General features: G+C 52.8%; 2 protein-coding genes across 2 annotated transcripts in view; both read left to right on the top strand.

Moving 5' to 3' along the window:
* Positions 1-537: 537 nt before the first annotated feature.
* LOC130523969 (protein FAM107B-like) lies at positions 538-12333 on the top strand. Its single transcript, XM_057029627.1, has 5 exons — positions 538-743; positions 6262-6334; positions 10362-10560; positions 10940-11087; positions 11743-12333. Exons 1-5 carry the CDS (start codon positions 720-722, stop codon positions 11854-11856), a joined length of 558 nt encoding a protein of 185 aa, XP_056885607.1. The 5' UTR covers positions 538-719; the 3' UTR covers positions 11857-12333.
* Positions 12334-17344: 5011 nt separating this feature from the next.
* Positions 17345-22081, top strand: part of LOC130523955 (phosphatidylinositol 4-phosphate 3-kinase C2 domain-containing subunit beta-like) — a 45701-nt gene continuing 40964 nt past the window's right edge. Inside the window, 2 exon segments of the mRNA XM_057029596.1 lie at positions 17345-17659; positions 19958-20864. Coding sequence (XP_056885576.1) covers positions 20028-20864 — 837 coding nt within the window. The 5' untranslated portion in view covers positions 17345-17659; positions 19958-20027.

Below are 22081 nucleotides of genomic sequence, written 5' to 3'. Positions count from 1 at the left end.
TATACATGCCTACCTCCCTGGGCAGGTGCAGCACCCTCTGCTGGACCCAATACAGGCCGTTCCACAAGAAATCCAGAACTCTTGTCTGAATTTGGCCCAACAACCCTGAGGGGCTCCAGTCCAGTAAGCTGGTGTCAGCGTCCACATGCAACCTGTGAGGGGGTGGAACCTTGCTCAATGGCACCTTATCAGTGGGGTCAACAGGCTATCAGAGCTAAGCTAACAGGCTATCAGAGCTAAGCTAACAGGCTATCAGAGCCCATGAATGAGAAAAGGTGGAGTAGCCTCTTTTTGCCCTCTCAGGGATTTAGAATAATCCACTCAGAGCATCTTAACTCCTCACAGCTGACAGCAACCACACAACAAGTGGCTCTGCCTCCTGCCCCTGCTGCCCCACCTCCTCCTGCTGCCCCACCTCCTCCTGCCCCTGCTGCCCCACCTCCTCCTGCCCCTGCTGCCCCACCTCCTCCTGCCCCTGCTGCCCCACCTCCTCCTGCCCCTGCTGCCCCACCTCCTCCTGCTGCCCCACCTCCTCCTGCCCCTGCTGCCCCACCTCCTCCTGCTGCCCCTCCTCCTGCCCCTGCTGCACCAGGTCAGCCTTTCATTAGGACCAAAGACGGGACAGGGAGCAGGTTGCTCGAAACAGGAAACATATTGATGAGAAGAGAAAGAAAGTTGTGGAGGACTGAAGTAGCAGCAGAGGACTGAGAGTGGGAAGAATGGGAGGTGTTTATGGAAAAAAGGTTAGTCCAGTGATAGTCCTAACCCTAACCCCTAACTCTAACTCTAACTCTAACTCTAACCCTAACCCTCACTCTAACCCTAACCCTAACCCTAACCTAATCCTAACCCTAACCCTCACCCTAACCTAACCCTAACCTAACCCTAACCTAACCCTAACCCTAACCTAACCCTAACCCTAACCCTAACCCTCACTCTAACCCTACCCTAACCCTCACCCTAACCCTAACCTAACCCTAACCCTAACCTAACCTAACCCTACCCTAACCCTAACCCTAATCTAACCCTAACCCTAACCCTACCCTAACCCTCACCCTAACCTAACCCTAACCTAACCCTAACCCTAACCCTAACCCTAACCCTAACCCTAACCCTAACCCTAATCTAACCCTAACCCTAACCCTCACCCTCACCCTAACCTAACCCTAACCCTACCCTAACCTAACCTAAACCTAAACCTAACCCTAACCCTAACCTAACCCTAACCCTAACCCTAACCCCTAACTCTAACCCTAACCCTAACCGTGATAACATTAGCTAGCCTTCAGGGAGCTGATGGAGCAGTGAGCAAAGGGAGCCATAACCATGGTATTATGGGCTTTATTGACTTCCTGATTCCTGTTTTCTCCTTGACTGTGGGGGCTGTAAGGTCTCCATGACGACGACTCCTATCGTGAGAGGAGGAAAATCGTTTTAATTCTGGTGATTCCAGCTCAACCATCAACTCACAGGAGATGATGAAGACGAGTCAAGAGTCTCTTCGAGTCAGACGCTAAGCAGAGCAACAGATTAGGCTACGAAAATCCTGCTGCTAAAAATACAGAGCCAGCTCTGGTGTGTGTGTGTGTGTGTGTGTGTGTGTTTGTGTGAGTTAGGGTTAGTAAGGGTTAGGGTTAGTTATGATAGTAACTGGAACTACAAAATTAACAACAATAAGCTTTTTCAAAGAGGTAGGTTTTAAGTCTGATCTTAAAGTAGCAATGGAGTCAGCCTCTCGTACCTGGACAGGGAGCTGGTTCCATAGCAGGGGGGCCTGGACAGGGAGCTGGTTCCCTAGCAGGGGGGCCGGGACAGGGAGCTGGTTCCATAGCAGGGGGGCCTGGACAGGGAGCTGGTTCCACAGCAGGGGGGCCTGGACAGGGAGCTGGTTCCACAGCAGGGGGGCCGGGACAGGGAGCTGGTTCCATAGCAGGGGGGCCTGGACAGGGAGCTGGTTCCATAGCAGGGGGGCCTGGACAGGGAGCTGGTTCCATAGCAGGGGGGCTTGGACAGGGAGCTGGTTCCATAGCAGGGGGGCCTGGTAGCTAAATGCTCGGCCCCCCATTCTACTCCTAGAGACTCTGGGAACCACCAGTAGACCAGCATCCTGAGAGCGGAGTGGTCTATTGGGCTGGTAAGGTGTCACTAGCTCCTCCAGGTAGGATGGAGCTAGGCCTCTGAGGACCTGGTAGGTCAGGAGGAGGGTTTTAAAAATGATTCTAAATTTAACGGGCAGCCAATGAAGCGATGCCTTTACAGGAGTCATGTGACCTCTGTGGTCAATACCTGTCAGAACTCTGGCTGCAGCATTTTGGATCAACTGGAGGCTTCTTAAAGAGTTGTTTGGACACCCTGATAATAAAGAATCACAATAGTCCAGCCTGGAAGGAACAAATGCTGGACTAACTTTTCAGCATCATGGTGGGTCAGCAGCTTCCTGATCTTTGAGATGTTCCTCAGGTGAAAAAAGGCACTTCTAGAGACTAATTTAATGTGGGAGTTGAAGGAGAGATTTTGATCAAAAGTTACTCCAAGATTCCTCACAGAGAGACTAGATGTTGATGAGATACCATCTAGAGTGATCATGTGATCTAATCTGTCCCTGAGAGGTTCAGGACCAAACACCATGACCTCAGTTTTTCCTGGGTTAAGGACATTTGAAGACATCCAGGACTTTATGTCTTTAAGACGGGTCTGAAGCTTCACTAACTTCTCTGTCTCCTCTGGTTAGGGTTAGGGTTATTTTGGTGGATTATCACACATGGTAATATTGCTTCATTACTTTGGGAGGTATTGAGTAGTCTGTTCTGAAAGTGCCACAAGTACCTGTACGAAGACTAGGAATTAGTTTTGTTGGTTAATTTGGTTAGGTAGTTAGCATGGGGAGACTCCAGATTGTTGATTAATTTGGTTAGGTAGTTAGCGTGGGGAGACTCCACTTTGTTGGTTAATTTGGTTAGGTAGTTAGCGTGGGGAGACTTCAGTTTGTTTTGGCCAATTGTTGCAAAGTTACTTATTTCTACCTGGATCTGATTTGGGTCAGGTTTGGCTTTTTTTGGTTGGGCAGTATTGAGTTTATTTCACCCCCCTCAGATGAATTTCTGCAGCAATGCACAAAGGAACAGATAGTTAGGGTTAATATTCAATATTACATACTCCTAAATAGAAACACACAGAAATGACTGCCACCAAGAAGGTCACTGGAAAAAGAAGCGTTCCCTAGGGTTAGGGTTAGGTTAGGGTTAGGGTTAGGGTCTAACCCTAACCTACTGAAAAGATAAGGTGAAATCCCTGAGGTGAAATCATCTGGTTTGGCTGCATCTGGTCTTGTTGGACACACCAGACCTGGAGGTGTCAGGGTTTCTGGGTTGTGTTGTCCTTGTCCTGCAGGGGGTGGTGTGGGGCACAATTGGGTGCAGCTGGCACTGCTGGCGGGCACACCTGTAGGCTATTTATATCGGGCTGCCTATTTAAGCAGGTGGCGCCTGCCTGTCAGGGTCGGGGTGTCTGTATGTTGTCAGCGATGTCTGTTCGTCTTCCTTGTCGTGTGCTGGTGTTCTGTGTCTCCTGGAGGGCCGCTCCAGCTTCGTGTCTCCTGGAGGGCCGCTCCAGCTTTGTGTCTCCTGGAGGGCCGCCCCTGTTCCCTGCACCCTGGAGGGCCGCTCCAGCTTCGTGTCTCCTGGAGGGCCGCTCCAGCTTCGTGTCTCCTGGAGGGCAGCTACAGCTTCGTGTCTCCTGGAGGGCCGCTCCAACTTTGTGTCTCCTGGAGGGCCGCCCCTGTTTCCTGCACCCTGGTGGGCCGCTCCAGCTTCGTGTCTCCTGGAGGCCGCTCCAGCTTCGTGTCTCCTGGAGGGCCGCTCCAACTTCGTGTCTCCTGGAGGACCGCCCCTGTTCCCTGCGCCCTGGAGGGCCGCTCCAGCTTCGTGTCTCCTGGAGGGCCGCTCCTGATCCCTGCGCCCTGGAGGGCCACTCCAGCTTCGTGTCTCCTGGAGGGCCGCTCCAGCTTCATGTCTCCTGGAGGGCCGCCCCAGCTTCGTGTCTCCTGGAGGGCCGCTCCAGCTTCGTGTCTCCTGGAGGGCCGCTCCAGCTTTGTGTCTCCTGGAGGGCCGCCCCTGTTCCCTGCACCCTGGAGGGCCGCTCCAGCTTCGTGTCTCCTGGAGGGCCGCTCCAGCTTCGTGTCTCCTGGAGGGCAGCTACAGCTTCGTGTCTCCTGGAGGGCCGCTCCAACTTTGTGTCTCCTGGAGGGCCGCCCCTGTTTCCTGCACCCTGGTGGGCCGCTCCAGCTTCGTGTCTCCTGGAGGGCTGCCCCAGCTTCGTGTCTCCTGGAGGGCCGCTCCAACTTCGTGTCTCCTGGAGGACCGCCCCTGTTCCCTGCGCCCTGGAGGGCCGCTCCAGCTTCGTGTCTCCTGGAGGGCCGCTCCTGATCCCTGCGCCCTGGAGGGCCACTCCAGCTTCGTGTCTCCTGGAGGGCCGCTCCAGCTTCATGTCTCCTGGAGGGCCGCCCCAGCTTCGTGTCTCCTGGAGGGCCGCTCCAGCTTCGTGTCTCCTGGAAGGCAGCTACAGCTTTGTGTCTCCTGGAGGGCCGCCCCTGTTCCTGCACCCTGGAGGGCCGCTCCAGCTTCGTGTCTCCTGGAGGGCCGCTCCAGCTTCGTGTCTCCTGGAGGGCCGCTCCAGCTTCGTGTCTCCTGGAAGGCAGCTACAGCTTGTGTCTCCTGGAGGGCCGCTCCAGCTTCGTGTCTCCTGGAGGGCCGCTCCAGCTTCGTGTCTCCTGGAGGGCCGCTCCAGCTTCGTGTCTCCTGGAGGGCCGCTCCAGCTTCGTGTCTCCTGGAGGGCCGCTCCAACTTCGTGTCTCCTGGAGGGCCGCCCCTGTTTCCTGCACCCTGGAGGGCCGCTCCAGCTTCGTGTCTCCTGGAGGGCCGCCCCTGTTTCCTGCACCCTGGAGGGCCGCTCCAGCTTCGTGTCTCCTGGAGGGCCGCCCCTGTTCCCTGCGCCCTGGAGGGCCGCTCCAGCTTCGTGTCTCCTGGAGGGCCGCTCCAACTTCGTGTCTCCTGGAGGGCCGCCCCTGTTCCCTGCGCCCTGGAGGGCCGCTCCAGCTTTGTGTCTCCTGGAGGGCCGCTCCAGCTTTGTGTCTCCTGGAGGGCCGCTCCAGCTTTGTGTCTCCTGGAGGGCCGCTCCAGCTTTGTGTCTCCTGGAGGGCCGCTCCAGCTTTGTGTCTCCTGGAGGGCCGCTCCAGCTTCGTGTCTCCTGGAGGGCCGCTCCAACTTCGTGTCTCCTGGAGGGCCGCCCCTGTTCCCTGCGCCCTGGAGGGCTGCCCTCGTGTCCCTCGTGTTCTTTGTTTGCCCCCTCCCCCTGTAAATAAAGCTTGTTTGACCATGTTACCACTGTGTCCTGGCCTGCATTCAGGTCCTAATCAACCCGTCCGTGACAGGAGGTTCCAGTTCAGATTCATGTAAAACAAATAAAAAAGGTCAGATATTCTCCATTGAGGTCTGATCACTTTTTAACATTAATTGTTGATGGAAAGAAGGTTTCACTCAGAATGTTTTGGGACTCTGGAGCTTGAATGTACCTTCGTAAGGGAGGCAATCCTGCATTTTTCTGGAGGTCCAGACACGGTCCTGTGTTTCAGTCTGGGGAATAGGATGGCAAAGCATTTTTATGCCTGTTCATAAAGTTTTTCTCTCTTGCCGTTTGGTGCAAGGGGATGGCGAAGTTGGTGTTCATCCATAGTTGCCTGTTGAGGGAGTTGACATCACTGTAGGAAATGACCTAGCAGGTGCCCGTGTGTGGGCAGAGGAGGTAAAGCTAGATAGGGTACATGTACCTTTGTCAGTTGAAATTAAAAACACAGGTGCTGCATGACTACAGCCGCTCAAGGTCACCGTACATGAACAGGTAGATTCAAGAGTCGGAGCCCCAGAACCACAAGAGGTCTCTGAGTGTAAGTGAACTGTGACTACTGTCTCATGCAAAGGTCACTGCTTTGGCTTATAGTGATCTGATCTCAGACATTTCGAGTGAGGTAAAAAGGTTTGTATTTTTGCTGCCAACTGACCTTTGTGTTCCACGTATGGAGTTGGTGAAAGAGCAAAGAGATGTCCCATCGCTGAAGGACTTATAGGACCTGGTTTTGGTGACACCACAAATGGACAAGGCAGGATGCCCTCTTGCTTAGGACATGGGCTCCTCATGAACAAGGGTTCAGCAGCCCTTAAAATGATTGCGTCATCTGCTTTGTTTCTTTCTTTTTATTTTTTACAGAAGCGTTACAGCGTCGACCGTGAGCCTCCAGTGCATCCATGTGTAAAAGATGGGAAGTGCATGAAGGGCAAAGGTAAGTGTGTGGTTTCAGTGTGTGTGATGAATAAAGACAGACAGATGTATGATTAGCTGAGACTGTGGCCACAGGGTTAGGGTTAGGGTTAGTGGTTAGGGGTTAGGGTTAGGATTAGGGTTAAGGGCTAGGGCTAGGGTTAGGGTTGGGTTGAGTTAGGGTTAGGGTTAAGGGTTAGAGGTTAGGGTTAGAGGTTAGGGTTAGGGTTAGGGTTAGGGTTAGGGTTAGAGGTGAGGAGCAGGAGGAGGAGGGGCAATGTGCTGATGTGTCACTTTAGTAGAGTAGTTGTGCTGCTCAGAGCTGAACAAAAATCTCTTCCTCGCCCTCCTGGGCGGTGCCTCCTTCCTTCAGACTCGGGTCCTCTACCAGAGGGGTGGGAGTCTGAGGGTTCTGTGCAGGATCTCAGCTGTTCCTGGACTGTGCTCTTCTGGACAGAGATCTCTGATGTGGTTCCTGGTATCTGTTGGAGCATCTACTCAGCTTGGGGGTTACTGCCCCTAGTGTCCCGATCACCACTGGGACCACTGGTGCCTTCATGCCCCACATTCTCTCCATCTCCTCCTTCAGCCCTTGGTACTTCTCCAGCTTCTCCTGTTCCTCCTTCCTGATGTTGCTATCACTTGGGATTGCTACATCCATCACCACCACTGTCTTCTGGTGTTCTGTTCCTCCTTCCTGATGTTGCTATCACTCGGGATTGCTACATCCATCACCACCACTGTCTTCTGGTGTTTATCCACCACCACTATGTCAGGCTGGTTGGCCACCACCATCTTGTCAGTCTGGATCTGGAAGTCCCACAGGATCTTGGCCTGCTTGTTCTCCAGCACCTTCGGGGGTGTCTCCCACCTGGTCCCTGGGACCTCCAGCCCATACTCAGATGTTCCTGTCCACTGTGCCAGCCACCTGGTTAAGCTGCTCCATGTGTGCCCTGCCTGCTAACATCTTGCACCCTGCTGTGATGTGCTGGATTGTCTCAGGGGCGTCTCCACACTGCCTACACCTGGGGTCTGGTCTGGTCTGGTCTGGTCTGGTCTGGTCTGGTCAGGTCAGGTCTGGTCTGGTCTGGTCTGGTCAGGTCAGGTCTGGTCTGGTCTGGTATGGTTTGGTTTGGTCTGGTCTGGTCTGGTCTGGTCTGGTCTATTCTCTCTACTATTTCTCACCACTCACTATTTATGTAAATACTGTATATAAGTCTTATTTTATTTTATTTATCTTATTCTAGTGTGGTGTTGATGTCTAATGTTATGTTGAATGTCGCAGCGTCACACCACGACAAATTCCTAGTTGTGTAATACTGTGTATTACATGTACAATGGCAATAAACCTTCTTCTGATTCTGATTCTGATCTGGTCTGGACTGGTATGGTTTGGTCTGGTATGGTCTGGTCTGGTCTGGTCTGGTTCTGGTCTGGTCTGGCTTGTCTGGTCTGGCCTTGTCTGGTCTGGTCTGGTCTGGTTCTGGTCTGGTTCTGGTCTGGTCTGGTCTGGTCTGGCCTTGTCTGGTCTGGCCTTGTCTGGTCTGGCCTTGTCTGGTCTTGACTGGTCTGGTCTGGTCTTGTATTGTCTTGTCTTGTCTGGTCTGGTTGGTCTGGTCTGGACTGGTCTGGTTCTGGTCTGGTCTGGTCTGGTCTGGTCTGGCCTTGTCTGGTCTGGCCTGGTCTGGTCTGGTCTGGTCTGGTGGTCTGGTCTGGTTCTGGTCTGGTCTGGCCTGTCTGGTCTGGTTCTGGTTCTGGTCTGGTCTGGTTCTGGTCTGGTCTGGTCTGGTCTGGCCTTGTCTGGTCTGGCTTGTCTGGTCTGGTCTGGTCTGGTCTGGTCTGGTCTGGCCTTGTCTGGTCTGGCTTGTCTGGTCTGGTCTGGTCTTGTCTTGTCTTGTCTTGTCTTGTCTGGTCTGGTCTGGTCTGGTCTGGTCTGGCCTTGTCTGGTCTGGTCTGGTTCTGGTTCTGGTATGGTCTGGTTCTGGTCTGGTCTGGTCTTGTCTGGTTCTGCTGTGGTCTGGTCTGGTTGACTGGTCTGGTCTGGTCTTGTCTTGTTGTCTTGTCTTGTCTGGTCTGGTCTGGTCTGGTCTGGTCTGGACTGGTCTGGTCTGGTCTGGTCTGGTCTGGTTCTGGTCTGGTCTGGTCTGGTCTGGTTCTGGTCTGGTCTGGTCTGGTCTGGTCTGGCCTTGTCTGGTCTGGCCTGGTCTGGTCTGGTCTGGTCTGGTCTGGTCTGGTTCTGGTCTGGTTGGCCTTGTCTGGTCTGGTTCTGGTTCTGGTCTGGTCTGGTTCTGGTCTGGTCTGGTCTGGTCTGGCCTTGTCTGGTCTGGCCTTGTCTGGTCTGGTCTGGTCTGGTCTGGTCTGGCCTCTGGTCTGGTCTGGTCTGGTCTGGTCTGGTATGGTTTGGTCTGGTCTGGTCTGGTCTTGTCTGGTTCTGGTCTGGTCTGGTCTGGTCTGGTTCTGGTCGTCTGGTCTGGTCTGGTCTGGTCTGGCCTTGTCTGGTCTGGTGCCTGGTCTGGTCTGGTCTGGTCTGGTCTGGTGGTTCTGGTCTGGTCTGGCCTTGTCTGGTCTGGTTCTGGTTCTGGTCTGGTCTGGTTCTGGTCTGGTCTGGTCTGGTCTGGTCTGGCCTTGTCTGGTCTGCCTTGTCTGGTCTGGTCTGGTCTGGTCTGGTCTGGCCTTGTCTGGTCTGGTCTGGTCTGGTCTGGTCTGGTCTGGTCTGGTCTGGTCTGGTCTTGTCTTGTCTTGTCTTGTCTTGTCTTGTCTGGTCTGGTCTGGTCTGGTCTGGCCTTGTCTGGTCTGGTCTGGTCTGGCCTTGTCTGGTCTGGTCTGGTCTGGTCTGGCCTGGTCTGGTCTGGTCTGGTCTGGTCTGGTCTGGCCTTGTCTGGTCTGGTCTGGTCTGGTCTGGCCTTGTCTGGTCTGGTCTGGTCTGGTCTGGTCTGGTCTTGTCTTGTCTTGTCTTGTCTTGTCTTGTCTTGTCTGTCGGTCTTCTGTCTGGTCTGGTCTGGTTCTGGTCTGGCCTTGTCTGGTCTGGTTCTGGTCTGGTCTGGTTCTGGTCTGGTCTGGTCTGGTCTGGCCTTGTCTGGTCTGGCCTTGTCTGGTCTGGTCTGGTCTGGTCTGGTCTGGTCTGGTCTGGTCTGGCCTGGTTGTCTGGTCTGGTCTGGTCTGGTCTGGCCTTGTCTGGTCTGGCCTTGTCTGGTCTGGTCTGGTCTGGTCTGGTCTTGTCTTGTCTTGTCTTGTCTTGTCTTGTCTTGTCTTGTCTTGTCTTGTCTGGTCTGGTCTGGCCTTGTCTGGTCTGGTCTGGTCTGGTCTGGCCTTGTCTGGTCTGGTCTGGTCTGGTCTGGCCTGGTCTGGTCTGGTTCTGGTCTGTCTGGTCTGGTCTGGCTGGTCTGGTCTGTGGTTGGCCTGGTCTGGCCTGGTCTGGTCTGGTCTTGTCTTGTCTTGTCTTGTCTTGTCTTGTCTTGTCTTGTCTTGTCTTGTCTTGTCTGGTCTGGTCTGGTCTGGTCTGGTCTGGTCTGGTCTGGTCTGGTCTGGTCAGGTCTGGTCTGGTCTGGTATGGTTTGGTCTGGTCTGGTCTTGTCTTGTCTTGTCTTGTCTTGTCTTGTCTTGTCTTGTCTTGTCTTGTCTGGTCTGGTCTGGTCTGGTCTGGTCTGGTCTGGTCTGGTCTGGTCTGGTCTGGTCTGGTCTGGTCTGGTCTTGTCTGGTCTGGTCTGGTCTGGTCTGGTCTGGTCTGGTCTGGCCTTGTCAGCCACTTCCTCAATTTGTCGGTGGTCCATTCCATGCAGGGTCTGATCCTTCCATGATGGCCCCTCAGGTTCCTCCTCCTTGGTGGGCTTTTGTTGCCTGAGGCCTTCACTCAGCAGCTTCTTGATGTATTCTCAGATATATACTGCACATGTTTGTTAGCGATTCCTAATTATGGATGAGACAATTGTTAATTCGTATATTAAATGAGACAAGTTCTTTTTAGTCAGTCCATGAACAATAACAACAATCCCAATAATAATCATTTGGGGGATAATGAAGGCTTTCTGTGTTTCTGTCTCTACCATCAGCACACACAATCCTGCACCAGAACTGTCCTGATCGTGTCAACACGGGACCCTCCCCATTTCCCACCTACACCCCCCAAACACACTGCTTGGTTGGACATAAAGATGATGACCTCATTAAGCCCAAAAAACTCCTCAATCCTGTCAAAGAGTCGAAGAGTCACCAGGAACTTCACCATGAGCTGATGCACGCCTCCAAAAGGTGACTGGCTATAACCCGTGAGGTGGCAGCGGTTCAGATTTCACGGGTTTCACTAATTTAACTCACACAGTGAAACAACAAATCTTGATTGTGACTGTCAGGTTGAGAAAGACAGCAGGATATGAAAAACTCTTTCTCACACCCACACACACACACACACCACACACACACACACACACACACACACACACAGCTCTTTCTGTGGGTTTTCACCCGAACCTCAACTTTTTAAGACATTTATTTCCTTTTTGGTTAAAAAATATGTTTCACCTGAAAATGGAGATGTGAATGAAAAAGCTGAGCTTTGTGTGTGTGTGTGTGTGTGTGTGTGTGGTGTGTGTGTGTGTGTGTGTGTGTGTGTGTGGTGGGATGGGATCAGTGTGGAGATAAAGCCTGAATTGCAGAGAGTTCTTGAGTCACGGCGGAGGGATCAGCTGATCAAACAAAGGAAGCAGGAAGAAGACGCTCATCGGAAGCTTTCACCTCTGGAGGCAGAGCTACTGAGGAGACACAGGAAGCTGGAGGAGGTATTGGTGTAGCGTTGTTATTGTTGAGAGCCACAAGCTCTTTGGTCAGAGGTGGGAAGTCTTCAGCCCATCACAGGTCAACATGCATGGAGAAACAATCAGTCAGACTCACACCTGAAGATTAGAGACACCGGTTCAGTCCAGGTGCACGTCTGGACTGGAGGAGAACCTGGAATCATCAACAGGTGACCCACAGAGGGGAAAGGTGACATCACAGCTGCTCATAAAAGGAATATTAAAAAGAATACCAATAAATATGAAAGGAAGTAAACATAAGTGATACTGTTGAGGGTAGCTCAGGGTCTGACGGCAGGTAGCACACACCCAGGGGTCCCCTGGACCCTGGACCCTGGACCCTGGACCACACTGACCCTTCACACAGTTGGGGACAGCTACATGTTGTTCACAGCTTCCAAAGGGGTTAGAAAAAAAAGATATCAATTCTCAGGCAGGCTAAAATAAAATTCATCCCAGGAAATTAAACAATGTTTATGTCGGCTGACCAACCTACAGATACATATAGATGTACAGGATGCACATGCACGCTGTACATATAGATGTACAGGATGCACATGCACGCTGTACATATAGATGTACAGGATGCACATGCACGCTGTCGGGTGTGTTTCCTGATATTGTGATTGTTGTGTTACAGTTAGAAAAGCAGCTGCAGGAGGAGCAACAGGAAAACCTCCGAGCTCCAGAATTCATCAAAGTCAAGGAGAACTTGAGACGGACATCGTTCCAAAATGATCAGAAGGAGGATTAGAAACACACACACAGAGAGACAGGCAGGCAGAGAGACAGGCAGAGAGAGAGACAGAGAGAGAGACAGGCAGAGAGAGAGACAGAGAGAGAGACAGGCAGAGAGAGAGACAGGCAGGCAGAGAGACAGGCAGAGAGAGAGAGGCATGCAGAGAGACAGGTAGGCAGAGAGAGAGACAGAGAGAGAGACAGGCAGAGAGAGAGACAGACAGGCAGAGAGACAGGCAGAGAGAGAGAGGCATGCAGAAAGACAGGTAGGCAGAGAGACAGGCAGGCAGAGAGACAGGCAGAGAGAGAGAGACGGAGAGAGAGACAGGCAGAGAGAGAGAGGCAGGCAGAGAGACAGGTAGGCAGAGAGACAGGCAGGCAGAGAGAGAGACAGGCAGAGAGACAGGCAGAGAGAGAGAGACGGAGAGAGAGAGAGACAGGCAGAGAGAGAGAGACGGAGAGAGAGAGAGACAGGCAGGCAGAGAGAGAGACAGACAGGCAGAGAGACAGGCAGAGAGAGAGAGGCATGCAGAAAGACAGGTAGGCAGAGAGAGACAGGCAGGCAGACAGACAGGCAGAGAGAGAGAGACGGAGAGAGAGAGACAGGCAGAGAGAGAGAGGCAGGCAGAGAGACAGGTAGGCAGAGAGACAGGCAGGCAGAGAGAGAGACAGGCAGAGAGACAGGCAGAGAGAGAGAGACGGAGAGAGAGAGAGAGACAGGCAGAGAGAGAGAGACGGAGAGAGAGAGAGAGACAGGCAGAGAGAGAGAGACAGGCAGAGAGACAGGTAGGCAGAGAGATTGGGGGCAGATTATTATGGGGAGGGCGTTGTTGACCCTGAGGTATATGAAGCTCTGCAGGACCTCCACCCTCCTACCACTGATGTTGATGGGGAGATGAGCGCTGGGCTTCAGTCTCCTGAAGTCCAGGACCATCTCCAGGATCATCTCCAGGACCATCTCCAGGACCATCTCCAGGATCATCTCCAGGATCATCTCCAGGACCATCTCCAGGACCATCTCCAGGATCATCTCCAGGATCATCTCCAGGACCATCTCCAGGATCATCTCCAGGACCATCTCCAGGATCATCTCCAGGATCATCTCCAGGACCATCTCCAGGACCATCTCCAGGATCATCTCCAGGACCATCTCCAGGACCATCTCCAGGATCATCTCCAGGATCATCTCCAGGATCATCTCCAGGACCATCTCCATTGTCTTCGCAGTGTTGAGGATCAGGCTGTCGTCTGGGCTCCAGCTCTCCAGATTCTTGACCTCTGCTCTTTGACTAAATCACTGTAAACTGGATGATGGTCTTGGCATCATGGGGGGTTTGCAGTTCTGTGTGCTGAGGGAGAAGAGGAGGGGGCTTCTGGTCTATGATCTGCCCATGAGGAAGTCTTGCAACATGTGACACAGGTGTGTGTGGAGGCCCGAGGGGTTCAGGTTTGTGGCCAGGCTGCCAGGGGAGACAGTGTAAAGAGTCAAGCTCTCATCTCCAGCTAGCATCAACACGGCTGTCATGCTGATCCAAGTCTTTCAAGGCAGTGTGGAGGGTCAGTGACACAACGGTTCACCCGTTGGTCCTGTGAGCTGGTTCTGCTCCGGGGAACGGTCTCCCAGTCAAAATCCTTCATCACTATTGGGTTAGAGATGTTGGCTGATTGGAGGCAGGTTGGAACACCAGCCTGGTCCTGGGAGACGTTGAACAGGTCGGTAAACAATACTGTTAGCTCTCCTGCACAGTGTTTCAGGACCCAGGTACTGACCCAGGATCAGGTACTCCCTCACGGGCTGCAGAGCCCATGTCGCCTGGAGGAGACTCAGAACCAGCACACTGTGTTGGGCTGCTGTTGTTGCCTGCGTGATCAGCGACGGTCCTGGTGCCACATGTGTCAGGACTCAGAGCTGTTCCAGCGCTCCTCTACGGGCCGTTTGGATCAGGACTCAGAGCTGTTCCAGCGCTCCTCTACGGGCCGTTTGGATCAGGACTCAGAGCTGTTCCAGCGCTCCTCTACGGGCCGTTTGGATCAGGACTCAGAGCTGTTCCAGCGCTCCTCTACGGGCCGTTTGGAGCAGGACTCGGAGCTGTTCCAGCGCTCCTCTACGGGCCGTTTGGATCAGGACTCGGAGCTGTTCCAGCGCTCCTCTACGGGCCGTTTGGATCAGGACTCGGAGCTGTTCCAGCGCTCCTCTACGGGCCGTTTGGATCAGGACTCGGAGCTGTTCCAGCGCTCCTCTACGGGCCGTTTGGATCAGGACTCGGAGCTGTTCCAGCGCTCCTCTACGGGCCGTTTGGATCAGGACTCGGAGCTGTTCCAGCGCTCCTCTACGGGCCGTTTGGATCAGGACTCAGAGCTGTTCCAGCGCTCCTCTACGGGCCGTTTGGAGCAGGACTCAGAGCTGTTCCAGCGCTCCTCTACGGGCCGTTTGGATCAGGACTCAGAGCTGTTCCAGCGCTCCTCTACGGGCCGTTTGGAGCAGGACTCAGAGCTGTTCCAGCGCTCCTCTACGGGCCGTTTGGATCAGGACTCAGAGCTGTTCCAGCGCTCCTCTACGGGCCGTTTGGAGCAGGACTCAGAGCTGTTCCAGCGCTCCTCTACGGGCCGTTTGGATCAGGACTCAGAGCTGTTCCAGCGCTCCTCTACGGGCCGTTTGGAGCAGGACTCAGAGCTGTTCCAGCGCTCCTCTACGGGCCGTTTGGATCAGGACTCAGAGCTGTTCCAGCGCTCCTCTACGGGCCGTTTGGAGCAGGACTCAGAGCTGTTCCAGCGCTCCTCTACGGGCCGTTTGGATCAGGACTCAGAGCTGTTCCAGCGCTCCTCTACGGGCCGTTTGGATCAGGACTCAGAGCTGTTCCAGCGCTCCTCTACGGGCCGTTTGGAGCAGGACTCAGAGCTGTTCCAGCGCTCCTCTACGGGCCGTTTGGAGCAGGACTCAGAGCTGTTCCAGCGCTCCTCTACGGGCCGTTTGGAGCAGGACTCAGAGCTGTTCCAGCGCTCCTCTACGGGCCGTTTGGAGCAGGACTCAGAGCTGTTCCAGCGCTCCTCTACGGGCCGTTTGGAGCAGGACTGATCTGAATATCTTTCCTGATAAAAGTAGGTGATGTATTAGTAACAAAATGATGCCACATAATTTGATAGAAATGAAAATGATCCCCCTATAGGGGGACTCACAATGATCCTCAGGAGTTTGTGTGGCCCCCACCTGCTGGTACGCATGCCTGACAACATCAGGGCTCCTAATGAGACCACGAATGGTGTCCTGGGGGATCTCCTCCCAGATCTGGACCAGGGCATCACTGAGCCCCTGGACAGGCTGAGGATCAACCTGGATGGACCTAAACATAAGGTCCCAGAGGTGTTCTATTGGGTTTAGGTCAGGTGAACGCGGGGCCAGCCAATGGTATCAATTCCTTCATCCTCCAGGAACTGCCTGCAGACTCTAGCCACATGAGGGTGAGGGTTAGGACCAGGAGGAACCCAGGAGGAACCCAGGTCCCCAAGCAGCAGCGTAGGTTCTGACAGTGGGTCCACCTAATAGCAGTCAGGGTGCCATTATCTAACCTGCAGAGGTCTGTGCGTCCTTCCAGGGATATGCCTCCCCAGACCACCACTGACCCACCACCAAACCGGTCCTGCTGAGTGATGTCGGGCAGCATAACGTTCTCCACGGCGTCTCCAGACCCTTTAACATCTGTTGCATGTGCTCAGGCTGAACCTGCTCTCATCGGTGAAGAGCACAGGGCGCCAGTGGCCTAGTGGCCAGTTCTGGTGGTCCATGGCAAATGCCAGTCGAGCTCTGCGGTGCTGGGCAGTGAGCACAGGGCCCACTACAGGACGTGGGGCCCTCGGGGCACCGGCCTGGAGCCTGATTGGTCAGAAACACTCACACCAGTGGCCTGCTGGAGGTCATTTTGTAGGGCTCATGTGCTCATCCTGTCCCCCCCTCCACAGAGGAGCAGATACCGATCCTGCTGAGGGTTTCAGGACCTTCTACGGCCCTGTCCAGCTCTCCTGGAGTAACTACCCGTCTCCTGGAATCTCCTCCATGCTCTTGAGACTGTGCAACCTCTGTAGCGTCCAGGTCCCGCAGCATGCTATCAACAGAGATGCTGATCCAAGCCAAATGAACAACTCGAGCAGCAGAAAGTCAGTCAGTAAAAATCAGCCAAAGGAGGTGAGGAGGGAAACGTATCAGCGGCCTCCTGGTTTGGGGGCCGTCTCATTGTTGCCCCCTGATGCTCCTGGGGTTGATTTCATTAACAACAAAGCAGCAGCAACTGATGAACAACCCCCGCTGCTACTGAACCGACCAGATCAATAGTTTGACTGATAGGTCCCTAGACTCTGATTAAAAAGTGTTCCTCTCATTTTTTGAGTGTTTATGAAATAGATTTATGCAAACAAATGAACTCTTAACTCCAAAACGTCAAACGAAACCACTTTTACTTCTTTAGCTTCTTTTGGAGCATTAGCTATAATTGCGATTAGTTGGCTATTTTTAAATTATATGATTAAAATTAGGAAAGAAGGACACAATGAGATCTTTTTATTTGGTTTGTTTACTCTGTGCATCTCCAAAGACTAAAGATCTAATCCAGCTGGTAGGGGGCATAAGCCCTTCGACCCTAACCCTGACCCCAACCCTAACCCTCTAACCCTGACCCTCTAACCCTAACCCTGACCCTAACCCTGACCCTAACCCTCTAACCCTAACCCTGACCCTAACCCTCTAACCCTAACCCTCTAACCCTGACCCTCTAACCCTAACCCTCCAACCCTAACCCTGACCCTCTAACCCTGACCCTCTAACCCTAACCCTGACCCTAACCCTCTAACCCTAACCCTGACCCTCTAACCCTGACCCTCTAACCCTAACCCTCTAACCCTGACCCTCTAACCCTAACCCTGACCCTAACCCTCTAACCCTGACCCTCTAACCCTAACCCTCTAACCCTGACCCTGACCCTCTAACCCTGACCCTCTAACCCTCTAACCCTAACCCTCTAACCCTCTAACCCTCTAACCCTGACCCTAACCCTCTAACCCTGACCCTAACCCTCTAACCCTGACCCTAACCCTGTGGTGCCACAACCAGCTGTGCAGCAACATGCTGCCTAATTCATTTACTTTTGTTCCAATATATTTTCTTGTCATTTTCTTTTTCATTTCACTGTTGTGAGCAGCGTTTTGCCCCCTTCAGGGTAGAAAATATCTGCCGTGCATTTGCTACACTGACTTGTTTGGTGAAAAAATAAATCATTCAACAATCATTCATGTGTGTCTCTACAAATATTTCTGTGCATGTGAAAAACAGGAGAACTTTCTATAATGTCAACTATCCGAGCATCACGGCCAAACAAAGCTCCGGTCGAGTTTCTGTTCTGGCTCTGGAGCTTCAGTCTGCAGCCTTTGGTTTGGTCACCTGTGAAGCAAAACAGCCTCGGAAAAAGCCTGGAACACGGACCGGAAGTAGCGCTGTTTGTTGCCATCTGAGCTGACGTCACAGTTCCGGCAGCTGCCGCGGGGCGGTTGACGCAGATCAGGTCCGACGGCTGATCCGGGACCGGGGGCCGTCGGAGCTTCTGACTGACGGCTGCGTTCGAGCCTGATATTATTCGATTCTGCGCGCTATTGTAACGGTTTCAAATTCGGGGATTCTTTTCTGCCCTCTGAATGCGCAGAATTCCACCCGGACCGGAAATCAGACCTGCAGCCATCAGCTGTGACGCGCTTTACCGGATGTGAGGGATTTTTGCATGAAAAGCAAGTGATTTAAAATGGCACCCGCTGGTCGATCATAGAGCCCAGAACAGGTAAGATATTCACTCCCACCTGGAAGCGAAACATCCGATCGCTGGCTGCTAATGCTAATGCCTCCAGTGCTGTTGCAGTCTGTGTGTTCACCTGCTGAAGGCTGAGATGTCAAAACTGCTTCATGTTTGTTGGTTCCTTAATACAATTTGACCAAGACATTTTCAAATTTCAAACGTTTCTTATAATAAAACTGCCTGCAGCAAAGTTCAATAAACCTTTTCGAACGCAATCAAATAATCGATGAAAATCAATGAAAAGTTGATCAAGAATGAAATCTTTGGCACCAAGTGCATTTTGGGTATGAAAGAAGCAATGAGTGGGCGAAGCTGCAGCGGTTACAGATGTTTGGAAGTTATCCGATGTCCGTCGCCTCTTTTGCCGAGCATGCGCACACGCGGTTAGCTCTCTAATGCTAACTTAGTAAGCCGCAGTGTAACGTCGCATCCACCTGTTCTGAAGGAGACCCACGTTCTGTTCCAGAGGTGCGTGTTTGTGTCTGTGTGTCAGATCTGTGCTGTGTGGAAGTGGATATGAAGCTGAAAACCGTCCATGGTGCAGGAAAAAGGGCTGTTCACCATTATCAGAGGGCTGTTCACCAGTATCAGTGGTGTAGAGGGCTGTTCACCATTATCAGAGGGCTGTTCACCAGTATCAGTGGTGTAGAGGGCTGTTCACCATTATCAGAGGGCTGTTCACCATTATCAGAGGGCTGTTCACCAGTATCAGGGGTGTAGAGGGCTGTTCACCATTATCAGAGGGCTGTTCACCAGTATCAGTGGTGTAGAGGGCTGTTCACCATTATCAGAGGGCTGTTCACCATTATCAGAGGGCTGTTCACCAGTATCAGGGGTGTAGAGGGCTGTTCACCATTATCAGAGGGCTGTTCACCAGTATCAGTGGTGTAGAGGGCTGTTCACCATTATCAGGGGGCTGTTCACCAGTATCAGAGGGCTGTTCACCAGTATCAGTGGTGTAGAGGGCTGTTCACCAGTATCAGAGGCTGTTCACCAGTATCAGGGGTGTAGAGGGCTGTTCACCATTATCAGAGGGCTGTTCACCAGTATCAGTGGTGTAGAGGGCTGTTCACCATTATCAGAGGGCTGTTCACCAGTATCAGGGGTGTAGAGGGCTGTTCACCAGTATCAGAGGGCTGTTCACCAGTATCAGTGGTGTAGAGGGCTGTTCACCAGTATCAGGGGTGTAGAGGGCTGTTCACCAGTATCAGGGGTGTAGAGGGCTGTTCACCAGTATCAGTGGTGTCGAGGGCTGTTCACCAGTATCAGGGGTGTAGAGGGCTGTTCACCAGTATCAGTGGTGTAGAGGGCTGTTCACCAGTATCAGAGGGCTGTTCACCAGTATCAGGGGTGTAGAGGGTTGTTCACCAGTATCAGTGGGCTGTTCACCAGTATCAGTGGTGTCGAGGGCTGTTCACCAGTATCAGGGGTGTAGAGGGCTGTTCACCAGTATCAGTGGGCTGTTCACCAGTATCAGTGGTGTAGAGGGCTGTTCACCAGTATCAGAGGACTGTTCACCAGTATCAGGGGTTGTAGAGGGCTGTTCACCAGTATCAGGGGTGTAGAGGGCTGTTCACCAGTATCAGGGGTGTAGAGGGCTGTTCACCAGTATCAGAGGGCTGTTCACCAGTATCAGTGGTGTAGAGGACTGTTCACCAGTATCAGTGGTGTAGAGGGCTGTTCACCAGTATCAGGGGTGTAGAGGGCTGTCACAAGTATCAGGGGTGTAGAGGGTTGTTCACCATTATCAGTGGTGTAGAGGGCTGTTCACCAGTATCAGGGGTGTAGAGGGCTGTTCACCAGTATCAGAGGGCTGTTCACCAGTATCAGTGGTGTAGAGGACTGTTCACCAGTATCAGTGGTGTAGAGGGCTGTTCACCAGTATCAGGGGTGTAGAAGGCTGTTCACAAGTATCAGGGGTGTAGAGGGTTGTTCACCATTATCAGTGGTGTAGAGGCTGTTCACCAGTATCAGGGGTGTAGAGGGCTGTTCACCATTATCAGGGGTGTAGAGGGTGTTCACCATTATCAGGGGTGTGTAGAGGGCTGTTCACCATATCAGGGGTGTAGAGGGCTGTTCACCAGTATCAGAGGTGTAGAGGGCTGTTCACCAGTATCAGTGGTGTAGAGGGCTGTTCACCAGTATCAGGGGTGTAGAGGGCTGTTCACCATTGAAGCATTTAATTAATGATCTCATTCTAGCATTGATCATTTGTTGCTAATATAAATTGCTAAAATTGTACATGACTGTGGAAATTCTTCCTATGTTTGTGTCTGTCCTCAGCACTTCCATGTATCTTCAGTCGACCTGTTAGGCCAGCAGAGACCTCCATCCTTGCTGGGCTGAAGGCACCATGTCAGCTGCTCATATGAAGAACGAGGGAACTGAGGTGGGCTGGGGGGGTCTCGAGTCCCTTGGTCTGAGTCAGAAGGAGTTGGTTCTGGCTGAAGCCTTGCAAATGGAATATGATGCCCTCTCCAGACTCAAACAGGATAAGAGTGAAACAGAGACTGTCCACATTCCCAGTTACTCCAGTCACCCCAGTCACCCCAGTCACTGTGTCGAGTGCCCCCAATCTACCTCTGTGCAGCACAGATCAGCCCTCAGAGGAGGAAGTCTTCTCAGTAGTCTTTCTGGATCCAGTCCCTCCTCCAATCACCTCGGAGGGTCAGACACTCCACCCTCCATCCCGCCCAGGGTGTCTCCTCCTCGTGGAGACCACAACAATCAGTCCCCTATTATCCTACTTGATTCAGAACCCACCAATGTCAAGGATTCCAACATAGGGGATCTTGTTGGATCTGGGTCAGGGTTTCTTCCCAAATGCTTGACCCCTCTTCCCGATGAGATCCCCCCTGCCATCCCTCCCCGAATCCCCATCAGTCAGTCATCGCGGTCAGAAAACCCCTCCTTGCTAACTCAAGAGTTGCCTGTGTCTCACGATGTGAACTTATTCAAGCCTGATGCGGATCAGCCCAAAATGGTGTCAGGAGAACTGAACTATGACAGCATCAACGATTCACTGTTGAGACTCAACAGCCTCCACCAGCCTCGAGGATCCCAGTCCAAAGGAGACCATCCAGGAAAACCTGTGACTCGGAGCAGAACCCTTCCTCCTCAGATCCCACCCAGGACCCGTGGAGCTGGTCTGACACGCAGCAAGCTCCCCCAACAGGTGCCAGCAGATCTGGTAAGAGGCTGCACGTTTATCTGGTTGGCTTCGTGATCCAGGACCTGTTGGATGTGTCTGATGTTAACCACCTGTTTCCAGGTTAGGGTTAGGGTTAGGGTTATTTATTGAGATTTCTGTGCTTTCACACATTATTCATGTTTTACATTCCACATTTGCATCGAAATAGTTTTTATTTTATACAAAGTATCAGTTAACCATGAAAGAAAGAGTTGTTTGTTCCTCTTACACGTGTAACTCTATTAGCTACTTTCTCACAACAATACTAACTTTGCGAAACATGTTTGAGACCCTCAGTTTTAAAAACACTTTGAAATCGGCCCAACAAGCTTAGGTGGTTAGCTGGTTGGCTAACAATACTAACAAGGTGAGTTCATGCACGTGGACACGTTGAGCTGCGGTCATGGAGAGATGCATGGTGGTAGGGGACCCGAACGCAGGCCAGGACACAGTGGTGGGGAGGTCAAAGGCTTTATTTACAGGGAAGGGGAGCACACATTAACAGAAACAGTCCTCCTGGACCGCAGGGGGATCGGGAGGCACCGTCCGCCCGTCCCAGGTCCATCGGCGAGTCCCCAAACCAGACGCAGTCCCCCTGGACTGCCGGGAACTCGGAACACCGGTGAGTCCTCAACACGCTGCAGTCCTCCTGGACCGGCGAGGACTCGGGAGTCCGGCGCAACACGCTCGCCTCCCGAACGTGCCCCGAGACACTGAGGGCAGAGGCAGTCCTCCTAGACTGCAAGGGGTGCAGGAGTGGTCCTCCAGGAGACACGGAACAGGAACAGGAGCCAACGCCAAGGAACCCAAACAAGCTCCCACACTAGACCAACAAACACACTCCCTACACGAACAGACACCCCGGCACTGACAGGCACAACCTGCTTAAATAGGCAGCAAGATGTGAATTGCCTACAGGTGCGCCCGCCTGCAGTGCCAGCTGCACCCAATTGTGCTCAACACCGCCCCCTGCAGGCCAAAGACAGACACAAACCAGAAATCCCAACATAAATAGTTAAACCAGCTGTGTGAAAGTTCTGCCCGACAGTAAGTTATCGCCAGTTAACCGAGAGTATATCGCCACTGTAGCTGTAACCAGGAGGTCCATTCACAGCCAGGCACATTATAAAGCGTTTATAAAGGGTTTATAATGCATTTATAAGCGTTTATAAAGGGTTTATAAAGGGTTATAAAACGTTTATAAAGCGTTTATAAAG

Source organism: Takifugu flavidus, chromosome 4, assembly GCF_003711565.1.
Source record: "Takifugu flavidus isolate HTHZ2018 chromosome 4, ASM371156v2, whole genome shotgun sequence".
In the NCBI taxonomy this organism is placed as follows: Eukaryota; Metazoa; Chordata; class Actinopteri; order Tetraodontiformes; family Tetraodontidae; genus Takifugu; species Takifugu flavidus.
Note: the sequence above shows the minus strand (reverse complement) of the source record. Positions and strands in the feature narration are given on the sequence as shown.